Source organism: Grampus griseus (assembly GCF_964374135.1).
Source record: "Grampus griseus genome assembly, chromosome: 8".
NCBI lineage: Eukaryota > Metazoa > Chordata > Mammalia > Artiodactyla > Delphinidae > Grampus > Grampus griseus.
The window spans coordinates 10,194,904-10,214,861 of NC_139002.1; the positions used below are offsets into that span (position 1 = coordinate 10,194,904).

Sequence of the window (19,958 nt, forward strand, 5' to 3'; positions counted from 1 at the left end):
GCGGTCCAGTTTACACTTCCCGAGATGGGATAATTTTGTCCTTGAAAAGACTCTGAAATTGAGTTTGGCACAGAACTCGGTGGATTGCCTGGATGAGGTTAGCTCTGATTCAGGCCATTAGAAATTGGCCAAAAAGGCAGAGAGAAGGATGGGAGGTAGATTTGAAGAATTTCTTTAGTGAAAAGATTTGTGAATCCGAGACGTCTTCCAGAAGGGGAACGCATCCGGGAATGGCATTTAACTAAGACACATGTTTTTAGCCTGAGATAGATGATGGCAAATGAGTGATGTGATAGAGGAGGGACAGGCTAGGTGGCTTCCAAATATTTCACCTGTGAATTCATAATGTCCAAGGATTTTTTTTGTTTTTTTGTTTTCCCCTAGATGTTAGGAGAGCAGATGAACACTGGAAACATTTTAGTCGATATCTCATGTTTCACTTTGAGTAACTGGTGTAAGTGCGATGTCCTTCTGCACCCTGTGATGAGAGGGGGAAGGATGCTTTATGGGATGTGAGAAGATGAAAGTGACTGGGATTCGATGAACAAGAGGTCCCTCAGATCCAGGGGCATCTATGGGGAAAGATCCCACTCTCTTGGCTTTGGGCCTCGCCTGACAAACTCAGTTCATCTCTGCCATCCCTGGGAAAGCACTTGAATTAGTCCTTGTTTACATATTTGAGAGTCTGATTTTATCGAAGAAAATACTTTCAATAAATTCAAGGCCTTTCTCTTAGGTAATTTCCCACACAATCTCTCTGAAATAGGAGACAGAATATAGATTTTCCTGACTTTCCTGTGAGGAAAACAGGCCTGGATTACTGTGAGGTTTTCCCAGTCACGTGGATGGCGGATGACAAGCCTGCCGCAGAAACTCCTTTCTACCCCTCCACTTCCCTCTTGCGTCAGTAGACCACGCATCTAACTTGTGATCTAGAATGCACGTTTTTTTTTCCTTTTTAAAAGCCCAACTCAGATATTTCCTGGGTGATTTTTAATGAAGCTGAATGGTACCTCTCTTTTTTTCTTATCCTTTACAAGTAATCTTCTCTAGTCTTTTCCTCCTCCTAACTTCTCTACTCTTCTCATCTTTAATGCTTTCTTTATTAAGCTATATGATTTACCAAGCATTTTAATTATCTTATTTCTTCTCCACAACTAGCTCTGTGAGGTGGATATTGCTAATATGTTAACAAATGAAGAAACACGCTGTCTGAGGCTAAGAAGCTTTACCAAATCATAAGTTCATATAGTGGGTAAACAGAGAGCTGGAATTCAGGTCTTCTGAGCCCTAGCCCAGCTCTCTTTCTACTGAGACCATAGCTGCTTCCTTTCCTCTCATTTTTCTTTTTTTTTTTTTTTTACTTCCATCTAATCTTTGCCTCTCTTGCTTGTCCTGAGATGTTAAACATCTTCGCTCACCCCTAACCCCACTCCACTGCTCCTCTACCACTCTGCTTCTTGGTCCATGCTAAAACTGTGCTTTCAGAGTCTTAATCTCATGTTCGTTTCCCCTTTCTCGTTGGTTTGTACCTCATTATTTCTCCTAAATTGCAATTAAACTCCTTCCTGGGAGACTTGATCATGACTATAAATCCACAAGGTACTGTGATCACCAGCCTGCTTCAAATCCTCACTCCCTCCCTGTTCCCCCGCATATTCCTACAAAGGACCCAGATAAACGTGCACTGCTCTGGAAGCTCTATCTGGTATGCTGTTCTATTAAAGGGCTTAGAAACGTTCTCAAGGGCTATCATCACTCTAGGAACCCCACCTGTTGTCTTGGTGCTGGATAATTCCCCCTGACTGATGCTTAATAATACAATTCCCTCAAGGCCAGCTCGGCTGGGTCTGGTTTTCCCTCCCCTTGGGCTTAACAGCCATGACCTTCATTGCTCAACTCTGCTGGCCCTGTGAGCACCTCGCCCAACGGACCTTTGCCGTCAGCTCAGCCTTGCATCGCAGCCCCAGCTCTCGTGTGGAGATACCTTGACGGTCAGCACCTGTCCCAACACCAGCCTTTATTTTCAGTCCATCTAAAAGCACTGTCCTTTAGAGTCACCACCCCCAAACACCCACACGCCCGGATTTCTGACTCTCTTGAGTTTCTGGTTTCTCCTTAGATGCCAAACTAGAAATGTTAGTAGGAAAGGAATTTTTCAGAGCAGGAATGTGCTGAAAATATGTATAGAGCTATGAATGGTTAAGAGAAGAGACAGTAGCTCCTTTTTTCCCCCCAGAACTACGGGATCAAAAAGGAAAACATACCCATCTCAGAATCTGTGAACCCACCTGACATAAATCAGAGAGAAAAGGCCGTGTAACTGCATCTTGGCAGGAAGCAGCAGCAAGGAGCTAGACCCATTTCAGAATATACCTTGGCTCTCCTTCCCAAGCGGAAATGGAAAACTAAAACAAAAAACACCTTCCTCTCCCATCCCTTTGTAAATGAAAAGCCCCCAACCCAGTGAGTCCTCCCAGTCATGGCAAATGTATCTGTGTAGTACTTGGTGTCATTACTCCGATCACCCATTCATTCTGCATTTCGGCACCCTCTCTGCATCGGGCACCAGTCTAGACCGAGTGTGCCCTGCGCCCTTAGGTTTTAAAAATATCATCATCCAAGCCTTTCCTAGTCTCTAAAACTCTACCATGGCAGACGACCCATGTTTGGCACCCCTCCCCTTACTTGAGGCTGTAGTAGGACCCAGTAGATGCACATTTGAAGCGAGTCTGAGCTGTAGCTCAGACTCAACCCCTATCATAGGCCAGCGAAGCCTCAAAGCTGGTATTCCTCTTTTTTGGGCAGAGTGACAGGGAGGGAGGCACTGAAGGACGAGCGCTTGTAGGTTTGTGAGGCACCAAACACAATCAGCAAATTCGTACAGCCATGGAACTCGTCACCGTGTTGTCACCTTCGTGTGGCTTTTTCTTGATTTTCCACAGCCAATCTTTTTCTGAACTTTAGAAATGTTGTTCCTGACCACTCAAGCTCTCAACAACCTAATGCCTGTATGTGGTGTTTTTCAGTAAACTCCCTGTTCATGTCAATAAAGCGTCTCTAAACACTGCTTGCTCTGGTTTTGCTCCACGGTGTGTGTCTGCTACACATACTATGGCTTCTACCTACCTCCCCAGCCCACATCAATTCCTGAACTCACAATCGCTGGATATATGCCCAGAGAATGAAAAATACATTTAATAGTCTAGAATGAAACATACTGTCGCCCTTCTTTCCTTCCCTACCCAAATACAAAGGAATCTAAGAGCCAGAGTGTTCTCACCTGAATGACATCAAACAAGTTGGTGAGCGGCTCCCAGCAAGGAAGACCTAGTGAAGGGAGGAACCCCACTCCCTTACCAGGTTGGCTAACATTAAGGGAATAAAGCAACGCTGTCCCCCAATGTGTGTCTTCCCAGAAGTGCCAAGGCCCCAAAAGGGAAAAGTTACACAAGAAATTGTCACTGGGATTCAGTCTACCATACACTCCTAGAATAACAATACTACTGATTGATAATGATTAATAATGATATAAAATCATTAATAATGATTAATAATGATATAAAATCATTAACAATGATTAATAATGATATAAAATTATCTTCATATAGTACTAGCCACTATACTAAGAAACACAGACACACACACATATACACACATATATTTTATGTTATCTCTAAAATAAACTGAGGCTGGCAGTAACGGTCGGGGCCCAAGGACACAGCTGGTAAATAGTGATGCTGCGATCTGGACTCAGATCTGATTCCCAAACCTCTCATCCGTTCCACTTCATCAGGCTGCCGCCCTCCCCTGGGAAGGAGGTCCTGGATGGCTGGCTGTGCACGTGTGTCTGCGTGTGTGCCTGTGAACACATGCCTTCAGGGCTTGCTGTGATCACACCTGGGAAGACCAAAACCATCTGGGACCACGAGGACTAACGAATCAAGCAATGGACACACACACCGTTTATTACATGTAGTTCAATACTTTTTCTTTTAATTCATACTGTACTCCCATGGCTCTAGCTACTTTACATGACGATTTGACCGGAAGCCTTGTTGGTCTCTAGGTACTAGCAGTTAAGCTTTTAGACCTTGCGCACAGCGCCAGGCAAAGTACAGTTATAGCTCCAAATACAGATGGCCAGACAACTCAACTGCAATCAACCTGTGTTCTTTCCCATAATGGCCCAGGGCAGGGGTTGGGGATGCTCCCTCTGCCTCACCCCACCCCCACCCCCATGTCAGGATTCTCCAGGGGCCGCAATGGCCTCGGACCCATCCCTCCCCACCTTGGAGTCTAGGTTGAGTCGGGGGGAAAGCACCATGGGTTTGGGAAGATGATCTGGTCCATGCAGAGAGTGGTCTGGCCCTAGAGTGCAGGACAGAGAAATGTGGGGAGCCACACACTGTCGCTGGCAAAAATGCTTGCTTTTACTCTGCCATCTCAGTGCGTGGCACCCAAGCCCAGGGCCAACTCCCCAGACACGGCCAGCTGTCTTGCCTGGAGCAGAGGCCACCGTTTTTTGCTTCTGCAGTGTCTCATCGTGTTGAGAGAAGCAAGGAGGGCCAAGGGGCAGAGGTGACAATGTTCTTTAATGCCTTCACATGTCGGGTACATCGTCTGGCATCAACTCCTCTTGGCAGGCAAAGTGCTTCTCGCCAGCAGCCAAGGCTCCAGTCCAGGCTTCCAGGCCTGCTGAGGACCTCAAGTTGCAACAGAAAACGATGGCCCAGACCCCTGAGCTTCCCCCGGAACGCCAAAACAGGGAGCTGGCTGGGTCCATCGCAGCCACGGCTGGAGCAGGAGTGAGGTAACAAGGCGGGCAGAGGTGGGGAGGCGGGGGCAGCTCTCTGCGCCGTGGGCAAGTTCCTGCTGCACGTCAGGCAAGCAGGGCCGCTAAAAGGTGGCCTTCCAGAAAGTGCTCCTCTCGGACCCAAAAATGCATCTTCTGGAAGAAAACCTAGAGGTGGAGGGGAGTGGGGCCAGCCTGCTGGAAGCTGGGGGATGAGGGTCGGGGGTGTTAAGTGGTGGATGGGATGATTGTCCCACAGCCTAGAGACGAAGGACGGAGGAGGAGAGAGTCAGGAAGAGAGGTTCTCAAGCTTCCTACTGGAGTGGGCAGGTGGAGTCAGGGGGTGCCCTACCACCTGGGGGAAGAGAGGAGAGCGCTATTTCTCCCGGGGGCCCCTAGGGAGGAAGGGCTGGCCTTGGCTGCCCTGAAGAGCTAAAGACACAGCATGGTATGGCGCAGAAAGGATTCTTCTGAGACCACACAGTCCAGAAAGATTCTCTCCCTAATGCTTCCTCCAAGATTTCACCCTAGACGTGCTGCCTGCAAACGTATGGACATGGTCAAGCTTGGGTCACAGACAGGGCAATGGAGAGAATCCACTTCTATCAAAGCATTCCTCTTGCGCTTTCTTGGTCCTCCCCCTTCCTTGTAATCCCAAGTTCTCAGTGTCAGCACTCTAAGGCAACCCAAGGATTCTAGCCAAAGCTTCACACTTAATCCAAACCCCAACAAAGCTGGAGACAAAAGAGAGGTGGTAGAAGCAGGAATGACTTCTCTCCACCGTTTGCTCTAGCAAGGAGGAGGGAGGATGGATAGACGGATGGAAGGCTTCACAGCCCAGGGACCGAAGGTGGGCTTAATCCAAGACAGTGTCCTTGCCACCATCCTCCTCTTCCCAGCTGAGAGAAAGTCCAAAAGGATGCTTACAAAGTAAGACTAGGCCAACAAAGGAAGAAACACCCTCCTAGGTTAACACCGAGCAATACGGCAAGCTTCCTCTTTCTCCCTCTCCCTCCCCCACCCGCCTCTCACTGGACCTCCCTGCCCCTCCTAGCGCGTAAAGAAGATTTAACTACCCTGGATTTCCGGGAACCCAGACCCTGCCCTACGACTCATCTAAACTCCAGGGAGGCTCTAGTCCAGAAGGCTTGTCCTCTCCTGGCAGGGCACCTTCCAAGTTTGAGAAAGCCCAGCCTCGCCAGTCTCTGACCCAGCCTCCAAGATCATGTCAAAGCTAGAATCCACCTTAGGGACAGTCTAGCTCAAGCCCCTCCTGTTACATATGAGGCTCCAGAGGCTCAGAGACCGGGGCTATGTGTGTGGGGGTGTGTGACCTGCCCAACAGCAGAGCCAGGACTCAGGCCCAGGTCCCCTGAACCCCTCAGCTCGCTGCCCTTCCAGAGAGCTCTAAGCTGCTGACCTTGCTGTCCTGGAATGTTATCCCTTTGTCCCAGGGAGTGGGATGGGGGAAAGGAGAGAGTTACAGACATGACTGGCCTCTCCAACACCAGTCCCATCAATTCCCCCCCAATCAGCAGGAGTGCAGACCCGCTGCTGTTCTCACCTGTCTAGAAATGGCAAAATCTTTGAAACTGAGTGCAAGCTCTCCAATGTCTCACCACATGAGTCCTCGCAGAAAGACTCCTATATGACTGAGTCCTTACGTGAAAAAAGCCAAACAACAACAAAGAAAACAAAACAAAAAAATGCCCTGGCTGGAAGAAATAACATAAGACATGGTGGTTTTAATGCTCGCTTACAAGCCAGGGCTGCGAGCCACGAGTCACAATGTCATTTACGTGTTTCACTCCCAGACTGAGCTGCCAGGGCAGAGGCCCCTTCTCTTTGACAGGTTCCTGAATAAAGGGGAAAAGCTTTTGTTTGGGAGTGAACACAGCTGTTGGTTTTCTCCTGGTTTGAAAATCAAAAAATTACTAGACTAGAAAGCTCCCACAAACGATCCTTGATCCTTAGAAACGAGGCAGGCCAAGAGATGCTCCCCACGTGCACACACTGTCTCCCGCATTCAAAACCCCAGAAATCAAGAGGGTTCCTTGGACATCCCTCCCTGTCACCTACTCCTTCCTGAGAGGGGCCCGAGAGGTGAAGCAAAAGCTGAACAATTCCGCGTAGCCAGGCCCACTATACCACCTTACTCCCAGCAAAGAGTCCTTTTAAAGTCATCCCAAAGGTCCCAATATGGTACCTTTAATAACTGAATAATTTAAATAAATAAATATGTATGGAATAAATTAGAGAATTTATCACTTGTCCTTTCCTTTCAAAAGTTTCGGGGAATAATTTTGACTTCTGGCTACTCCAACCAGAAAATTCCTAGCAGCCTGCACTGTTTCTCCTTCTTTGGCTCACGGCCCATGAACCCTGACCCTCACCAGGGTCTCCCATTCGAAGTCCCGGACAGGGACAGGGACAGATATGATCTTGAGCCGCTGGCCCGTGGGCATATGCACACTTCACAAGGATTACATGCAACTCCATTTGCTCATATCTCCTTTTCTACAGAAGGGATATCAACATTCTAGATGACCATTATGGAATCATCCATCCATCCTACTCCCCCTGGGGGGATGGCCTGGGTGTGTCTCTTTCTGTCTTCTCATCCTGCCCTTAGGGCAATAATGAGGCCCTCTTCTCAGACAGACTGAAGAGTCAAAAACTTTCTTTAATTGCTAAAGTGGGATGCTCAGGCCAGTCCAAGAGAATACAACATGCTCTTCTTTTGGGCTAGATCAGTGATCAAATCTACCTTTCTTTCCTCTGCCCCTTCCACCAAGGGGTCCACTAGAACAAGCGATCTGGAAGAGCTCTCCTTGCCAAATTGGTATAATCCTTTCCTGGTCAAGAATCTCTACAAGCTCTGCCTGGGGCTGGCAGGATTCCTTGGGTCATCACAGGGAGAGATAGCAGTTAGTGTGTGAAGGATGGTAAGCCTGCCCAGATGGGCCATCAGTTCTGAGCCAGCCCCAAAGGCCCTAGATGACCCACTTTCCTAACCCATGGTCTTCTTTCTACTCCTTAGTGGTCTCATACCTCTCTGGGGCCAGAGACTAGAGAAGGCGCTGGTTACTCCCTCTGCCAGAACTTCCACTCCCAACTCTCAGAAACAGGGTTTGGAATGGCCCTCTGTGGGGTAGACTCCATCTGGCTTTTCCCTGCCCAAACCTACGCACCTTTGCCAAATCCATTCCCTCCAAGGCTTAGGTCTTCCTTCATGTGCAAAGTGTCTCAGACGGTTGTCTCCCTTGACTAAGCTGGTTCCTCGCTGAGAGGAAATGAGGCTGGCCGCCAAAGAGTGCTTGGCTATAGGTGCTCGCGACCCATAGTAGTTCTGTGGTTAGACCCTACAATTCTTACACGGCTAGTGCATTCACTCTCTCAAACCCTGGAGGTCCTAGAACACACCCTGATTCATCCTAGAAATCAAAGGACAGCTCTAAGGGAAGGGGTTAGAGCCACAGACCTGACTTGCTTACAATCGCTAAACAGGTTTAACAAGATCAAAAATGCTCCCACTCTGACGAATAAACAATGTGCTCTTAGGGCACAGAGGAAAAATAGGGCTTTAGGCACTAAAAAGTGACACTTCACCCAGATCCAGCCTGGGAAAAGACCAGAGAGAAGGGGGGGGGAGAGTAAGAAATCCCCAGCCCTTATTGGGTCCACACCCCACGCAGGGTAGAGGAAGGTACAGGGGCTGATGGAGGAGAATGCCCTTCAGAACACAGGCCCTCAGGAGCCTGTGGCTACGAAGCCCAAACCCTCCAGCGCAGCCTCCCCAGCTGTCCCGCAGTCCTCTGCACCTGACTCGCGGTGCACGGCCCACATACAGGGGGCGGCCTCGTATGGTAGAGTTTAGCTTGCGCCCTGCTTCTGATGCTTCCTTGTTACCGAGAGAACACTTGGGGAAGTGTTGGGTGGGGAAGAAAAGATTCTCGTTTATTTTGGAAACAAATCAAAAGGGGATTAGGGAGTGAAGCACCTTAAGCGATGCCCCCTTGAGACTTCTTTTCACGACCCCAGGGTCTTCACAGGCATAACTCTGGCTCCACGTCTCCCTTCTCAGAGCCAAGAATGGCCAGCGAGGGAAAGGGTGGGGACGAGAGGACTGAGAGGAAGAGGCTCAGGGGAGGTGGGTGCGGAGAGGGGGTCCCTGCCCTCCTGGCCCCTCCGCTGGCCAGCACAGGGGGCGGGCCCGCTCCTTCTCCCTGGTACATAGGCATCATCTCTTTTTAAAATCTGTATATAATATATATATTTATATTCTCTCTCTATTTATACATATATATTTATATGGTCTATGTACATGTATTGCACAGGCCTCCTGCAGCTGCCCCCGCTCCTGCCTTGTCAGTGATAGCGGTTCCTCTTCTCTTCACTTTCTGATGTGTAGTCACGGGCCCTGATGCCGTTCTGAAGGTTGATGAGTGAGTCCTTCATCTGTAAGACAGGGAAGCCCGCCCCAGCCCGGGTTTGTGCCCTCAGTGGGCTCCTCCATTCAGCAGCGCCCACCACACCCACGTCTGGCAGGTCCCCCCGCCAGGCCGGGCAGCTAAAGGCAGCAGGCTCCCGAAACAAGGGTCGCTCTCAAGGGACACAGTCTCAGGCTGAAGGGGGACGGCCGATCGAGCCCTGGGAACCCCTGGGGTAAGCGGTGCTGTGTCTCAATGACTTGTGGTCCTTGTTTCACGAAATTAAGAATTCTCTCGAACGTTCCATTGCGTCCGACACCACTGATCGGTCTTCTCCTCACTCGGCTTGGTTTCCCTGTGATCCTGAATACACTGTCCTCTCCTGGTACCTTTGCCACACTGTTCCCCCGGCTCAGACTCCTCTCTTGCCCATTCAACCTCACCCATCTACTATCAAGGCCCAGAACAACTCCAAACTTTCTCTGGCTCACAGCCATCTCTCTCTCTCCTGGCCTTTCATGGACCCCTCACTAGGGCTCTGCGCTGCTGTCATCTTTAATGGCTTTGTTTCAGCTGTGTTGGGACTGCACTGTCTTATCCTTACCTTGTACACCCCAGGTGCCAAGCAGAAAACTGAGTAGGCTCCTAGCTGTACCCATGTCATTGAATTAACTGAATCTTAACCGAATTTCTTAACCGTCTTTAAGAAACAGATACATCCCACATCACGGGATGGAGTTTACATGGGGCAATTCCAGCGGTAGAATCCTACCCTGGCTCTAGGTAAGCTGCCTTGTTAACACAGGACGGTTAACATTTCACAGGTAAACAGTTACGGGTTTTGAGAACCTCTGATCTCTCGGCCTAATCTGTCACTTTCTTCTCTTTAGTTCTTCGATATCAGGAGGGATGAGGGGCCCATTAATGTTCTTTTAAAGGGGACAGAACGATGGGAATTCCCTGGCGGTCCAGTGGTTAGGACTACGGCGCTTTCAGTGGCAGGACCTGGGTTCAATCCCTGGTCGGGGAACTAAGATCCCACAAGCCACGCAGCGTGGCACGCCCCCGCACCCCCAACCCCCAAAAAAGGGGGAAAAGAAAAACGAAAAACAAAATCAAGGGAACAGAACGAGACACCGATCTTAATGCTTGTAGAGTCGAGTCTACGAGGCTACAGGTCTGCCTGCCCCAAGCTCCTTCTGAAGGAGACCCACCCTGAATAGAATTCCACAGCTGGAAGGGGACCGGGTCATCCAGTCCAACGGCCCCCCGCCTTTAATTCATAAGACCCTCACCCCACATCATCACATCGCCCTCTGAGCACTTTCAGTCCTTCAAAGTAGCCCGTCCCATTGCTGGACTGCTCCACCCATAAGGAGCGTGCTTTTCATTGATGACTCAAAAATCCGATTCCCTATAACTTCTGGCCCTAGTTCAGTCCCCTGGAGGTTCACAGCAGCCTAACCCTTCTTCTAGATGTCAGACCCCAACGTCTGAAGACTGTCCTGCGCTGCTCACCCACGCGTCTTCCCTGCTCCTGAGCACATCTGTACTTCTCTCAAGCCTTCCTGATGGGCCAGAGCTTCCAAACTCCTTGCTGTGTTGTCTGCCCTCCTTTGGTTAAAAAAAAAAATGTCCTCCTTAAACGTGGCTCCAATGTTAGGCATGACACTCTAAACCCATTAACCTGGATCATGATAGCTGCATCAAAATTCTCTCTCCTTAATTTAGAGCTAAGAAACCAAACCATGAAGGGGAAGTAAAGTTGAATATTAACGAGCGCCTCCCATGGGCCATCAGACCAAATGCAACAGCAATTTCACGAAGCAATGGTTATAATTCCAATTTTATAAATGAAGGAACCGAAGGTCCCTAATACTAAATCCCTTGCTTGAGGTCACAAAACTAGTCAGTGGCAAGATTAGGATTCCACCTCAGTCTGATAAAATGAAGCTAACTATTGATTTTGCCCCAGAACGACTTCCTTAAAAAGACGCATCTAGTTTTTCAGAAAGAAAACCGTACCAGGAAGAAGACGTTATGAAAAGGAGACACAGTACCAGCCATCTTCCCAGACTCTCAGCACAGCCCCTGAGGAGGGGCCACGGCCTGGGCGTTGGGTGTCGTGTGCATGTGTTGAGGGCAGGAGGTGGGGGAGGGGAGCACACGTCAAAAGGAGTTAGAAAGACACGCCCTCTGGGAAGATCAATCTCTGCGAAAAGGGGGTTATCATCTCTTTCAAGGCCTGTCAGATGGCTATGGGTTACCAAGAAGAAAAATTAGCTCTCCTTCCATCTAACCTACAGTTTTCCTACTGCAAATCCAGTGTGCTATTTCACTGACATAATTTTGGGGAATACACGGGTGTCTCCCACAGCTCACTCAGGGGTGGCTTTAAAATTAGAACAATGCATGGCCTGGGGGAAGAACGAATGGGAGGAGGGCATCTGGTGGACGATGATGGAGATGGCGCTCTCCTCAGAGCACAGGGCAGGAGTCCCATCTCTGTGAGACCAGCGCAAGGAGGGACGGTGGGGGCATCTCACCTGGTCAAGAAGCATCACTGAGGATTTGATGATCTCCCTCCATTTTTGGAGCTCAGTATCGTGGTACTTTTGCTGGGACTCTAAGAGCTGGGCCCACTCTGTCTGAGACTGGGGTAACCTGTGGGGTAGAAGAAGGGGTACCCCAGCAGCTGGAGTTATGGCCCGTCGACTGTCCTATGCGCCCAGACCCCTAAAGGACAGAGAGCCACATCAGAGCGCTCTGTCCTTTGCTCAGTGCCCTGGTTCCCCTGTGCCCCAAATCAGAAGCAGACTGAAACTACAGGGACAGTTTTCAGAGCCTGCCTAGGCACTCATCCCAGAGGGTTATCCCCCGGCCAAGGGCAGCAGGGCCGTCCCAAGGAGACTGGGAAGCAGGAGCCAGGACACAGTACTGGCTGGGGTGAAGGTGGGAGCAAGGGGGAGAGGCCAGGATTACCTGTCCTGGAGCCTCAGACCCTGCCAGGCAGTGAGGGTCTGGGTGGTATATTCCAACATCCAGAGTTTGTAGAAGAGCATCATGTTGAGGACGACCAGCAGCACCAGACTAAGAAGACGACAAGGGGGAAAGCGAGAGCCATGAGCCGGTGTCTGGGGAAGCCCCTCCCTCTCAGAGCCGGGCACTCCCCTGCCCAGGGGCCGCTGTCCTTGACCACTGGGTCACCCGACGCGTCACAGGGAGTGGTTAAGTGAGCCAGAGGATGCAGCGGAGGCGGGGGGCGTGGGGGGGGGAATAGAGAGAGAGAGAGAGAGAGAGAAGCAGTGTCATCTGGAGGGGCCAGGAAAGGGCCGTGGAGAGGCGTGTGGGGTGAACGCAACAGAAGGGAGAGACATACAAGTCACCCGGAACCTGGGTGCTGGGGGAAGCGAGGTAAGATGGAGAGGAAAAGAGATGATGGGGTAAAAGAAGCAATCACAGAGTCAGCACCTGAAACAGATCCCAGTGCGAGCAAGGAAGAAAAACAGGGAGGAGGCAGAGGTTAGAAACAGGCTCGTGTGGGGAAGGGGAAGCCCGCTCAACCCGAGGCAGAGAGAAAGTGAGCGTCCACGACAAAGAAAGGGCAGGAGCAGAGACACAGCAGGATGGGGACATCTAGCAGGAAGGAAGGGGGGCGCGGGGAGCAACTGTACACAGACTCTTAGCACTTCAAGGGTGATCAGTCGAGACAAGGTTCCTCCTACAAACCCAAACCGGGGGAGGAATTCCAGTGGGATTCCCAGCTCTGCCCCGATACGCCTCCCAGATGTTAGCACAACTGCCCGAGAGCTGCCGTCTCCTCCGTGCACCTGCCACAGCCCTGCACGAGGCATGAGGACTAGTCGAGGCTTCTCAGGGATGGGCTGGAAGTGCTCAGAGTCAGGGAGGTGGCAGGAAAACCAGGGGCCGGGGGACCCAGTGGGGAATGATGAAGAGTCACTGAGGCCTGTGGGAATTCTCTTCTCTTGGCCTCAGTGTCCTAAAGATCATTTTATAACAGAGGCTCGTGGGATGGAGAGATGAAAGCTCTGGGAAAGAGAGGACGCAGACACGCAGAACTGGGCACAAAGCCTGGCTCACTGCTGAAACATCTCAACTTTCAATCAAGTTTCCTAGCTTCACTGAAAGCCAGCTCTTTCAACAGGACAATAATACCTACGCTGCTGAGGTTGTTATGTGCATGGAAGGAATGTATGTGAAGCCCTCCACAAGGAGCAGTTATTTTCATTAAAGGAGGAAGTACAGACACACAGGAAAAAGAATGACAAAAATGGGAAGATAAAACAAATAGATGGAAAAAAGACCAACAAAGAAAGAAAACCTATACTAAGCCTCTGACCTTTCAAAGTGTGTGCTGCATGTGGTGTGTGGTGTGTGGTGTGTGTGGTGTGTGTTACTGTGTTTCTCACCTGGGCTTCCAGCACTATGGAAGGCGGCATTCCTTAGAGCAGCAGCTGCAAATCCCTGGGGCTACTCAGCTGTGTTCTCGGGGCTCTCCTGAGTTTTCCACGAGAACTTCTTAATGTTGTACTGAATTTCAATGATACCACCTTTAATTGCATCAGTATGCCTGGACCACCTGAATGCCACTTCCTCAGAGTGTGCTGCACACAATCTTAGTACTTGCGTTTGGGTTTGTGTTTACAGTCCTGTCTGTGCTCAGTGGAGGTCAAGGGACACCCTTGCCTGCTTCCCGAGTGAAGGCTTGGGGGTGGTCTAAACAGAGAAGAGGTGGGAGGCTGGGGTCACCACAGGGCAGGCTTATGGCAGCCGGGGCCTCTAAGACGCAGGGCAACCTGCACTGTACCAGAAGGTTCCACTCACAGGCTGGGAGCAGACCCAACGCCTGGACCTTCTAGGGTTGAATGACGAGGCCAAATTATCCTAAACGAACAAAGCACCAATGTTTGTTAATATGCTATAAAATTTACTCAGGCCACTGGCCTTCTCTACTAAATAATGACAAAACACAGAGAGAACTTAAACAGAACTAACCCAAGGTTAGAGTTCTCTGTTGACCAAAACCAACATCAGAGATTTAGTTTTAACGATGGCATGAATCACATTAAAACGATGCTGCTAAACGGGAATTCTACTGGCTTTACGGTTGTCCTTGTGTTTAATTGTGTAAAAATATGTTGGCTTCTCATGCCATAGTCAGAAGACTTTTGCATCTACTTTTATGTTACATATTCAGGTAAGGTTAGCAAAAGAGCCCCCCTCGTGACCCTCAAAGGCCCCTCTCCCTGCGTGGTCCCCAGGTCTGTCCTCAGCCCATTTCCTTCCTCATGCTCCATACTCTCCTCCGATGATCACTCTCATTCCCACCATGGCTCTAACGCTACCGACAATTAGATCTGTAACTGCAGCCTGAACTTCCCTCCTAAGCTCCAGGTCCACATCAAGAAATATCTATCTGTCACATCCGCCTGAACAATCTATGGCAGCTCAGAGACATCGGGAACTGACGGCATCTTCTGTGACAACTTTCCTCTAAGTTCCAGGTTTCTGTCTATGACACAACCATCTATAGGCACGCAGATCAGGAAGGCCTCTTCCTTCGCTACGTAACCAGGTGTAAGGAGCCTTCACCTTCTGGGCCCTCTCAGCCCCAGGAGGCCCTCATCTCAGTGTGACAGCCCCTCCCGCCGAGATCACTGCCGTTTACTCCTGTTGGCCCCCCCTGCCTCCAGTCCGTTCTTGTCTAGCCCATGCCCCATACTGCCATCTGAGTGATATATATATATTTTTTTAAGTGTAAATCCAACCATGTCAGTCCAGGGCTTCCTTCCCAGATTCCTGTGGGCAGAGCTGTGCCCCTGCTTCTGCAATCCTGAACAATACTTTAGTGAAGGCATGAAGGGCTGGGGGTGGGGTGGGAGTCACAAAAGCAGGACAGAGCTACGCACAGTCTAACGCCTGGTGCACACCTGGTGGAGCCAGCGTCTGGGCAGCTCCTGAGCACCCCCCAAGCTATGCCGCCACGTCTCACAGCACAGCCCAGGCAGGAAGGGCTGGGCAGTCAGGCAGTGGGCCCGGCCAAGCGGAGGAGCTGTCTGTACTTAGCTGTCCAAGCTGCTCCTACTCAAGGTTTACAAAAGTCCTGAGCAGGCTCTGGGCTCACACTTCAGAAAGCTGTCTTCCCATCTTACACCCTCATGTTTCTCAACGAACTTGCTCCCTGGCCCAGCATCTTTCTGTGCAAGTTACTGAGCCCACAGCTTTACAGCATTATGGCAGTGATTATACACGGCTTATATTAAAATAAGCATACACTTTTCCTGGACTCTAGTCATCGATTGTGTCCGGCCACCCTGCCAAAGGGTGGGCCCCGTAAGTGCACAGTCCCGACGCCTGGCACAGAGCAGACACCCAGAACGTCTGTCACAAACAAATGAATGGGCTCCTAAAATGCTCTGTGGCATCTCTATGTTAGCATTTATTCAACAGTGTAGCAACTGTGAATCTCCTGTCTGTTTGACCCACTTGAAATTGAGCTCCTGAAGGGCATGGAGGCTGCATGCAGCATTTTCTTCTGAATCCTGAAGGCCTAGCATACAGTAAGTGCTGAGTAAAACAGAGAAAAAGCAGCAAAGAGGCAAGGAAGGACAGATAGAGCAACCGATCTGGAGAGGGACTAGAGGAGAAGGCAAAAACCAGGGCAGCAGCGAGGGTGTTCGGATGCCTGAGGAAGACAGACGGGGAGGAGGTGGCAGGTAAGAAAGGAAGGCGGCCGGGGCAGGGCGGGGGAGGAGAGCCGGAGTCCCTTACACACAGCTGATAACCAGCAGTAGCTTGGACACACTCTGCAGGTGGAAACCATTGGGGCTGTCCTCGGGGATGTGCCGTGTCTGCGTGGAACCTGTGGGGAGAAGGAACGAGGTCATCACCACGTGGTCCGCCAGCCCAACGACCGATGTGATGCTGGTCACGCACAGAACTGCCCGTGACACTGTCGTGGCAACGATGCGAGATGTGGACCCGGCCCTCAGGGAAGGGAAGCTCCTGGAGGGCAAGGGGGACAGGAAAGTGACCGAACAAATGAGAAAGTCACCTGACCTCTGTAGCTAGGACATGCAGGTGCAAGACAAAGCGACCTGCAGCCATGGAAGGGAAACAGCACTGGGCTGGGACCAGAGACAGCTTTCAGCTCTGGCTTCATCCATAACTGGCCGCGGGACGTTGAGTGAGTCGCGTAATCCACTGAGGGTCAGTTTATTCGAATGCAAAGTTAGCCAGGAGTCCTGTATGTAAAGCTCACGAACAACGTGGGAGCGCCCTGGCTGAAGCCAGGGGAGGGACAAGGAAGGCTGGCGCCCTCCTCCTTCCCCTGCCCTGCCCCACCCAAATCTGATGAACATCCGGGGAAGTGCAGAGCACAGCCTGAAAATCCCTTGCTGCATGTTTCCGCGACCGAGCAGAGACAGGAGGTTGTGAATGGCTGGATGGGACAAGGGAGCCCCACTGCCTGGCAGGGGCCCAAGGAGGGGGCTGCCTCGCACTCCCTGACCTTTGTGTCATGCGGTAACCCTGGGGGCTGAGCTTTGGCTTCTCCCTGGAGCATGTCCCAAGAGCTCGGAAGCTGCAGGCCTGAGCCGAGGCATGCAGGGAGCCGTGGAGCTCAGGGAACATGGAGGCAGAAACCCAAAGGCAACTTCTGTTCAGCAGAGCACACAGGGGGGTTCAGCAAGGGCTGAGGAGCTTACGGGCAAAAGGAAATGGCAGAGCATCCGGAGCCTCAGATGTAACGAGTCGTGAGCCAATTATACACAGTCCACGCCAGGCTGCAAAATGAGCACGCCTGTGCGCCCGGCGTAGGCACGCAGCTCCCGCCCACAGCCCTGAGCCACGCCTCCCCGGCCCCCACCCGCGCACACCTGCCACGTGCTTGATCCTGTGGCCCACATCTTCATCGGTGGGTGTGGTCACGGGGCTCATCACCTCTTCCAGGTGGGGCACCCGCAGGTGGGCATGGGGACGCTTCCTCCTCCGCACCGACGGGGCCTTACTGGCCTTCTCCTTGGGAGACTGTCTGTGCAGCTCAGCCAGGTAGGTGCTCTCCGTTTTGGTCAGCTCGCTCTCTGTCAGGGTCAAAAGGCCACATCAGAGGACATCCGCCCCTACCTCCAACCCAGCACACTGGCCTCCAAAAGCAGCTGTCTACTCCTAGCCGAACCTTCTCTAAGGGGACCATTTTCCCCTATTGTACTCTGGGATGTTGCCTGGGAGGGCAGGGATCCCTCAGGGATGCCCGTGAGCCCCAGGAAATACTCCTGGGACCCAGCCCAGCCCAAAACCCTCTCTGGGTCGTTCAACAGTGTGTAGAGACAAAGGCTCCCAACGTGCACCCTCACGTATGCAATCTGGGGCACGTCACGTTTCCCAGTGGACGCCTTCTCGGGCTACTTCCTTCTCATAACAGCATCACCACCAGTGACCCCGGATTTCAGGCTCATTTTGGGGGGGGGGTCACGGATCCCTTCATGACGACGATCTCATGAAGGTCACAGTCAGAGCCTCTTCAACGTGCATACGTTCACACACGTGCTGAAGTTTGCATCCGTTTCTGGGGCAGACTCAGGGACCCCGTGAGGCCCGCTCACTGCCCCCGTCTCTCCCCGTGCCCCGTGACTCTCAGGCCCTGAACGGTGACAGCGGAACGGTTCACCCAGCACCAGGGACGGTGCTCACCCAAGTGGCGGAAGTAGTCCTCCAGCCCACTCCAGAAGTTCTTCTCGATGAACGTTTTCACCAGTCCCCAGGGCTGTTTTCGATAGCGCAGCTCTGTGGAGACCCTGAGAAACAAGCCACAGACTAGATCAGCCATTTGCTAGGCGGACCTTCCTCTGCTGAGAAAAGGAAACTTCAGGTTTAAGGCCGAAGCAGCTTCACATGGGTGCTGCCCTTTACAAGTTAAAAAAAAGCCCCTTCACATCCACATCACCTGACCTCCCTGGCCACCCCCTGAGGTAGGTGAAGCTAGTGGATTTACCTTCCTTTCATAGAAGAGAAAACTGAGTCTTAGAATTTGTAAGCGGACCAAAGATTAACAAGAAGGGCTCTGACTCCAAGCCCACAGCTCGCTCATGATGCCACTCGGCCTCATCCCAGGAGGGCTCCGGATGGCGGGCAGCCTGCCGGCCCCAGGGCCCTTCTCTCCTTCTCCAGAGACTTTTAGCCCCGGGCAGGCTCTCGGGCTTCGCAGCTTCCACCTTTAAGGGCTTCATCAGCTCCTGGCCTGGCCCCTGCCTCTCCACCCTCCCCGGGACCTCGCCAGCTCCTGCTCTGTCCCCAGCACTCTGTCCCCATCGTGGGCACCTCCGCTGTCCCGTCCCTGCAGCATCACCTTCTGCTGCTGCACAGTCACGCTGCTCTGCCTCTCCTGAAGGTGCACTTTCATCGGTTACTAGATGCTCCCAGTTTACGCTCCCCACGTTCAAGGCTCCCTGCTCTGCCCTCAGGAGGAAGAAGGGACCTCACTCCCAACCCTGGTCCGACGTGTGTGTGTCCACGGCCACGTCACCCCCACCCAGCAACTCTTCCCTGGATTGAAGGTGGGCACCTCTCTGTAAAGGTCTGTCTGGAGAAAGCTTCATCCCTTTTCAAGGTGTGGGTACTCAGATCTTCCCGATTCCCCAGAGACCTCTCGCAGCCTTTCATCAAACTCCTATTTTATTTGAACGTGAGTGAATTTCTGCTCCGTATAACCAGAAGAACTGGCTCTAAGGTACAGGTACACGATCGGTTATTTTCAAATGGGTGTGTGTCTTGGCTTTTCAGTCAGACTATAAGCTTCGCAGAATGTTAGGGTCTAAATTTCTTCCTTCCTTGAATGCACGTCACAGTGCCCAGGACAGGACTCGACCCACAAACGGCATCTAACTAATCATTCAATCAACCTTTTCTGACTCTGCTGTGTGCAGGCCCCGTGCTGGGTGCTGGGAACACAGTGGTGTGTGGACTGGGACTCCTGCCGGCCAGGATGGCCGGAGCTGCCACCCAGGGAGACACATGTGCAGGAACTCGCAACAAGCCCAGCACCCAGAAGGGTGGGAAGGGCAGAGACTTGCTTTTCTAAGACCTGGATTTCAGCACTTTTGACTCTTGGAAAAGTTACTGAGCTTGTATGATCCTCAGCTTTCTTATCTGAAAAGTGAGAATAAAGCCACCTCCTTGGGTTATTCTAAAGAACCAGCTCTTGGAGGTGAAGTACCTACACAGTATCTTATAAACTGCAGACAACCACTAAAAAGCAGTGGTTGTAAAAGTTTTACTAAAGAGACACATAGAGGGGTAAAGGGAACACATGGTGGAGAGAAGCATGAACCGTCAGGATGGGCGGGGGGGGGGTCTCGGAGGCTCCGGAGAGGAGACAGAATAAAGGCTGAGGCAGCAGCCGGTACACCCAGCCTCCCCCTCGTCCCCAGGAGCACATCCACGCTTTCTGCTGCAAGCTCCCCCAGGTGCACAAGGAACTTGCTCCGCACCCGCTCGGCCGTAGAGACAGCACCTGAGTCGACTCTTGTTCCGGGCCACGCGGGTGAGAGTGTAGCGGTTGATGGTGTAGAAGTAGTCGTGATACGGCACGTCGTGCGTGAGGACCTCGGCGTCGACCACGTAGCACTCGCTCTCCTGGCTCGCCTTGTACATGGTCTGTGGGGAGGAAAGGGTCGTGGGACGAGGCTGACGAGCAGCAAGACGGGAAAAGCTCC

General features: G+C 51.6%; 1 protein-coding gene across 3 annotated transcripts in view; it reads right to left on the bottom strand.

Moving 5' to 3' along the window:
• Positions 1-3,999: 3,999 nt before the first annotated feature.
• GRAMD1B (GRAM domain containing 1B) overlaps positions 4,000-19,958 on the bottom strand; it is a gene marked incomplete at its 5' end in the record, with an annotated part of 176,548 nt that continues 160,589 nt past the window's right edge. For all 3 annotated transcript variants that reach the window (XM_082659711.1, XM_082659710.1, XM_082659712.1), the window contains 7 exons: positions 4,000-9,253; positions 11,772-11,889; positions 12,208-12,315; positions 16,018-16,108; positions 17,124-17,327; positions 17,938-18,041; positions 19,757-19,899. In XM_082659711.1, the coding sequence (XP_082515837.1) occupies positions 9,164-9,253; positions 11,772-11,889; positions 12,208-12,315; positions 16,018-16,108; positions 17,124-17,327; positions 17,938-18,041; positions 19,757-19,899 (858 nt within the window). In that variant the 3' untranslated portion in view covers positions 4,000-9,163. The remainder of the gene's footprint in view (positions 9,254-11,771; positions 11,890-12,207; positions 12,316-16,017; positions 16,109-17,123; positions 17,328-17,937; positions 18,042-19,756; positions 19,900-19,958) is intronic.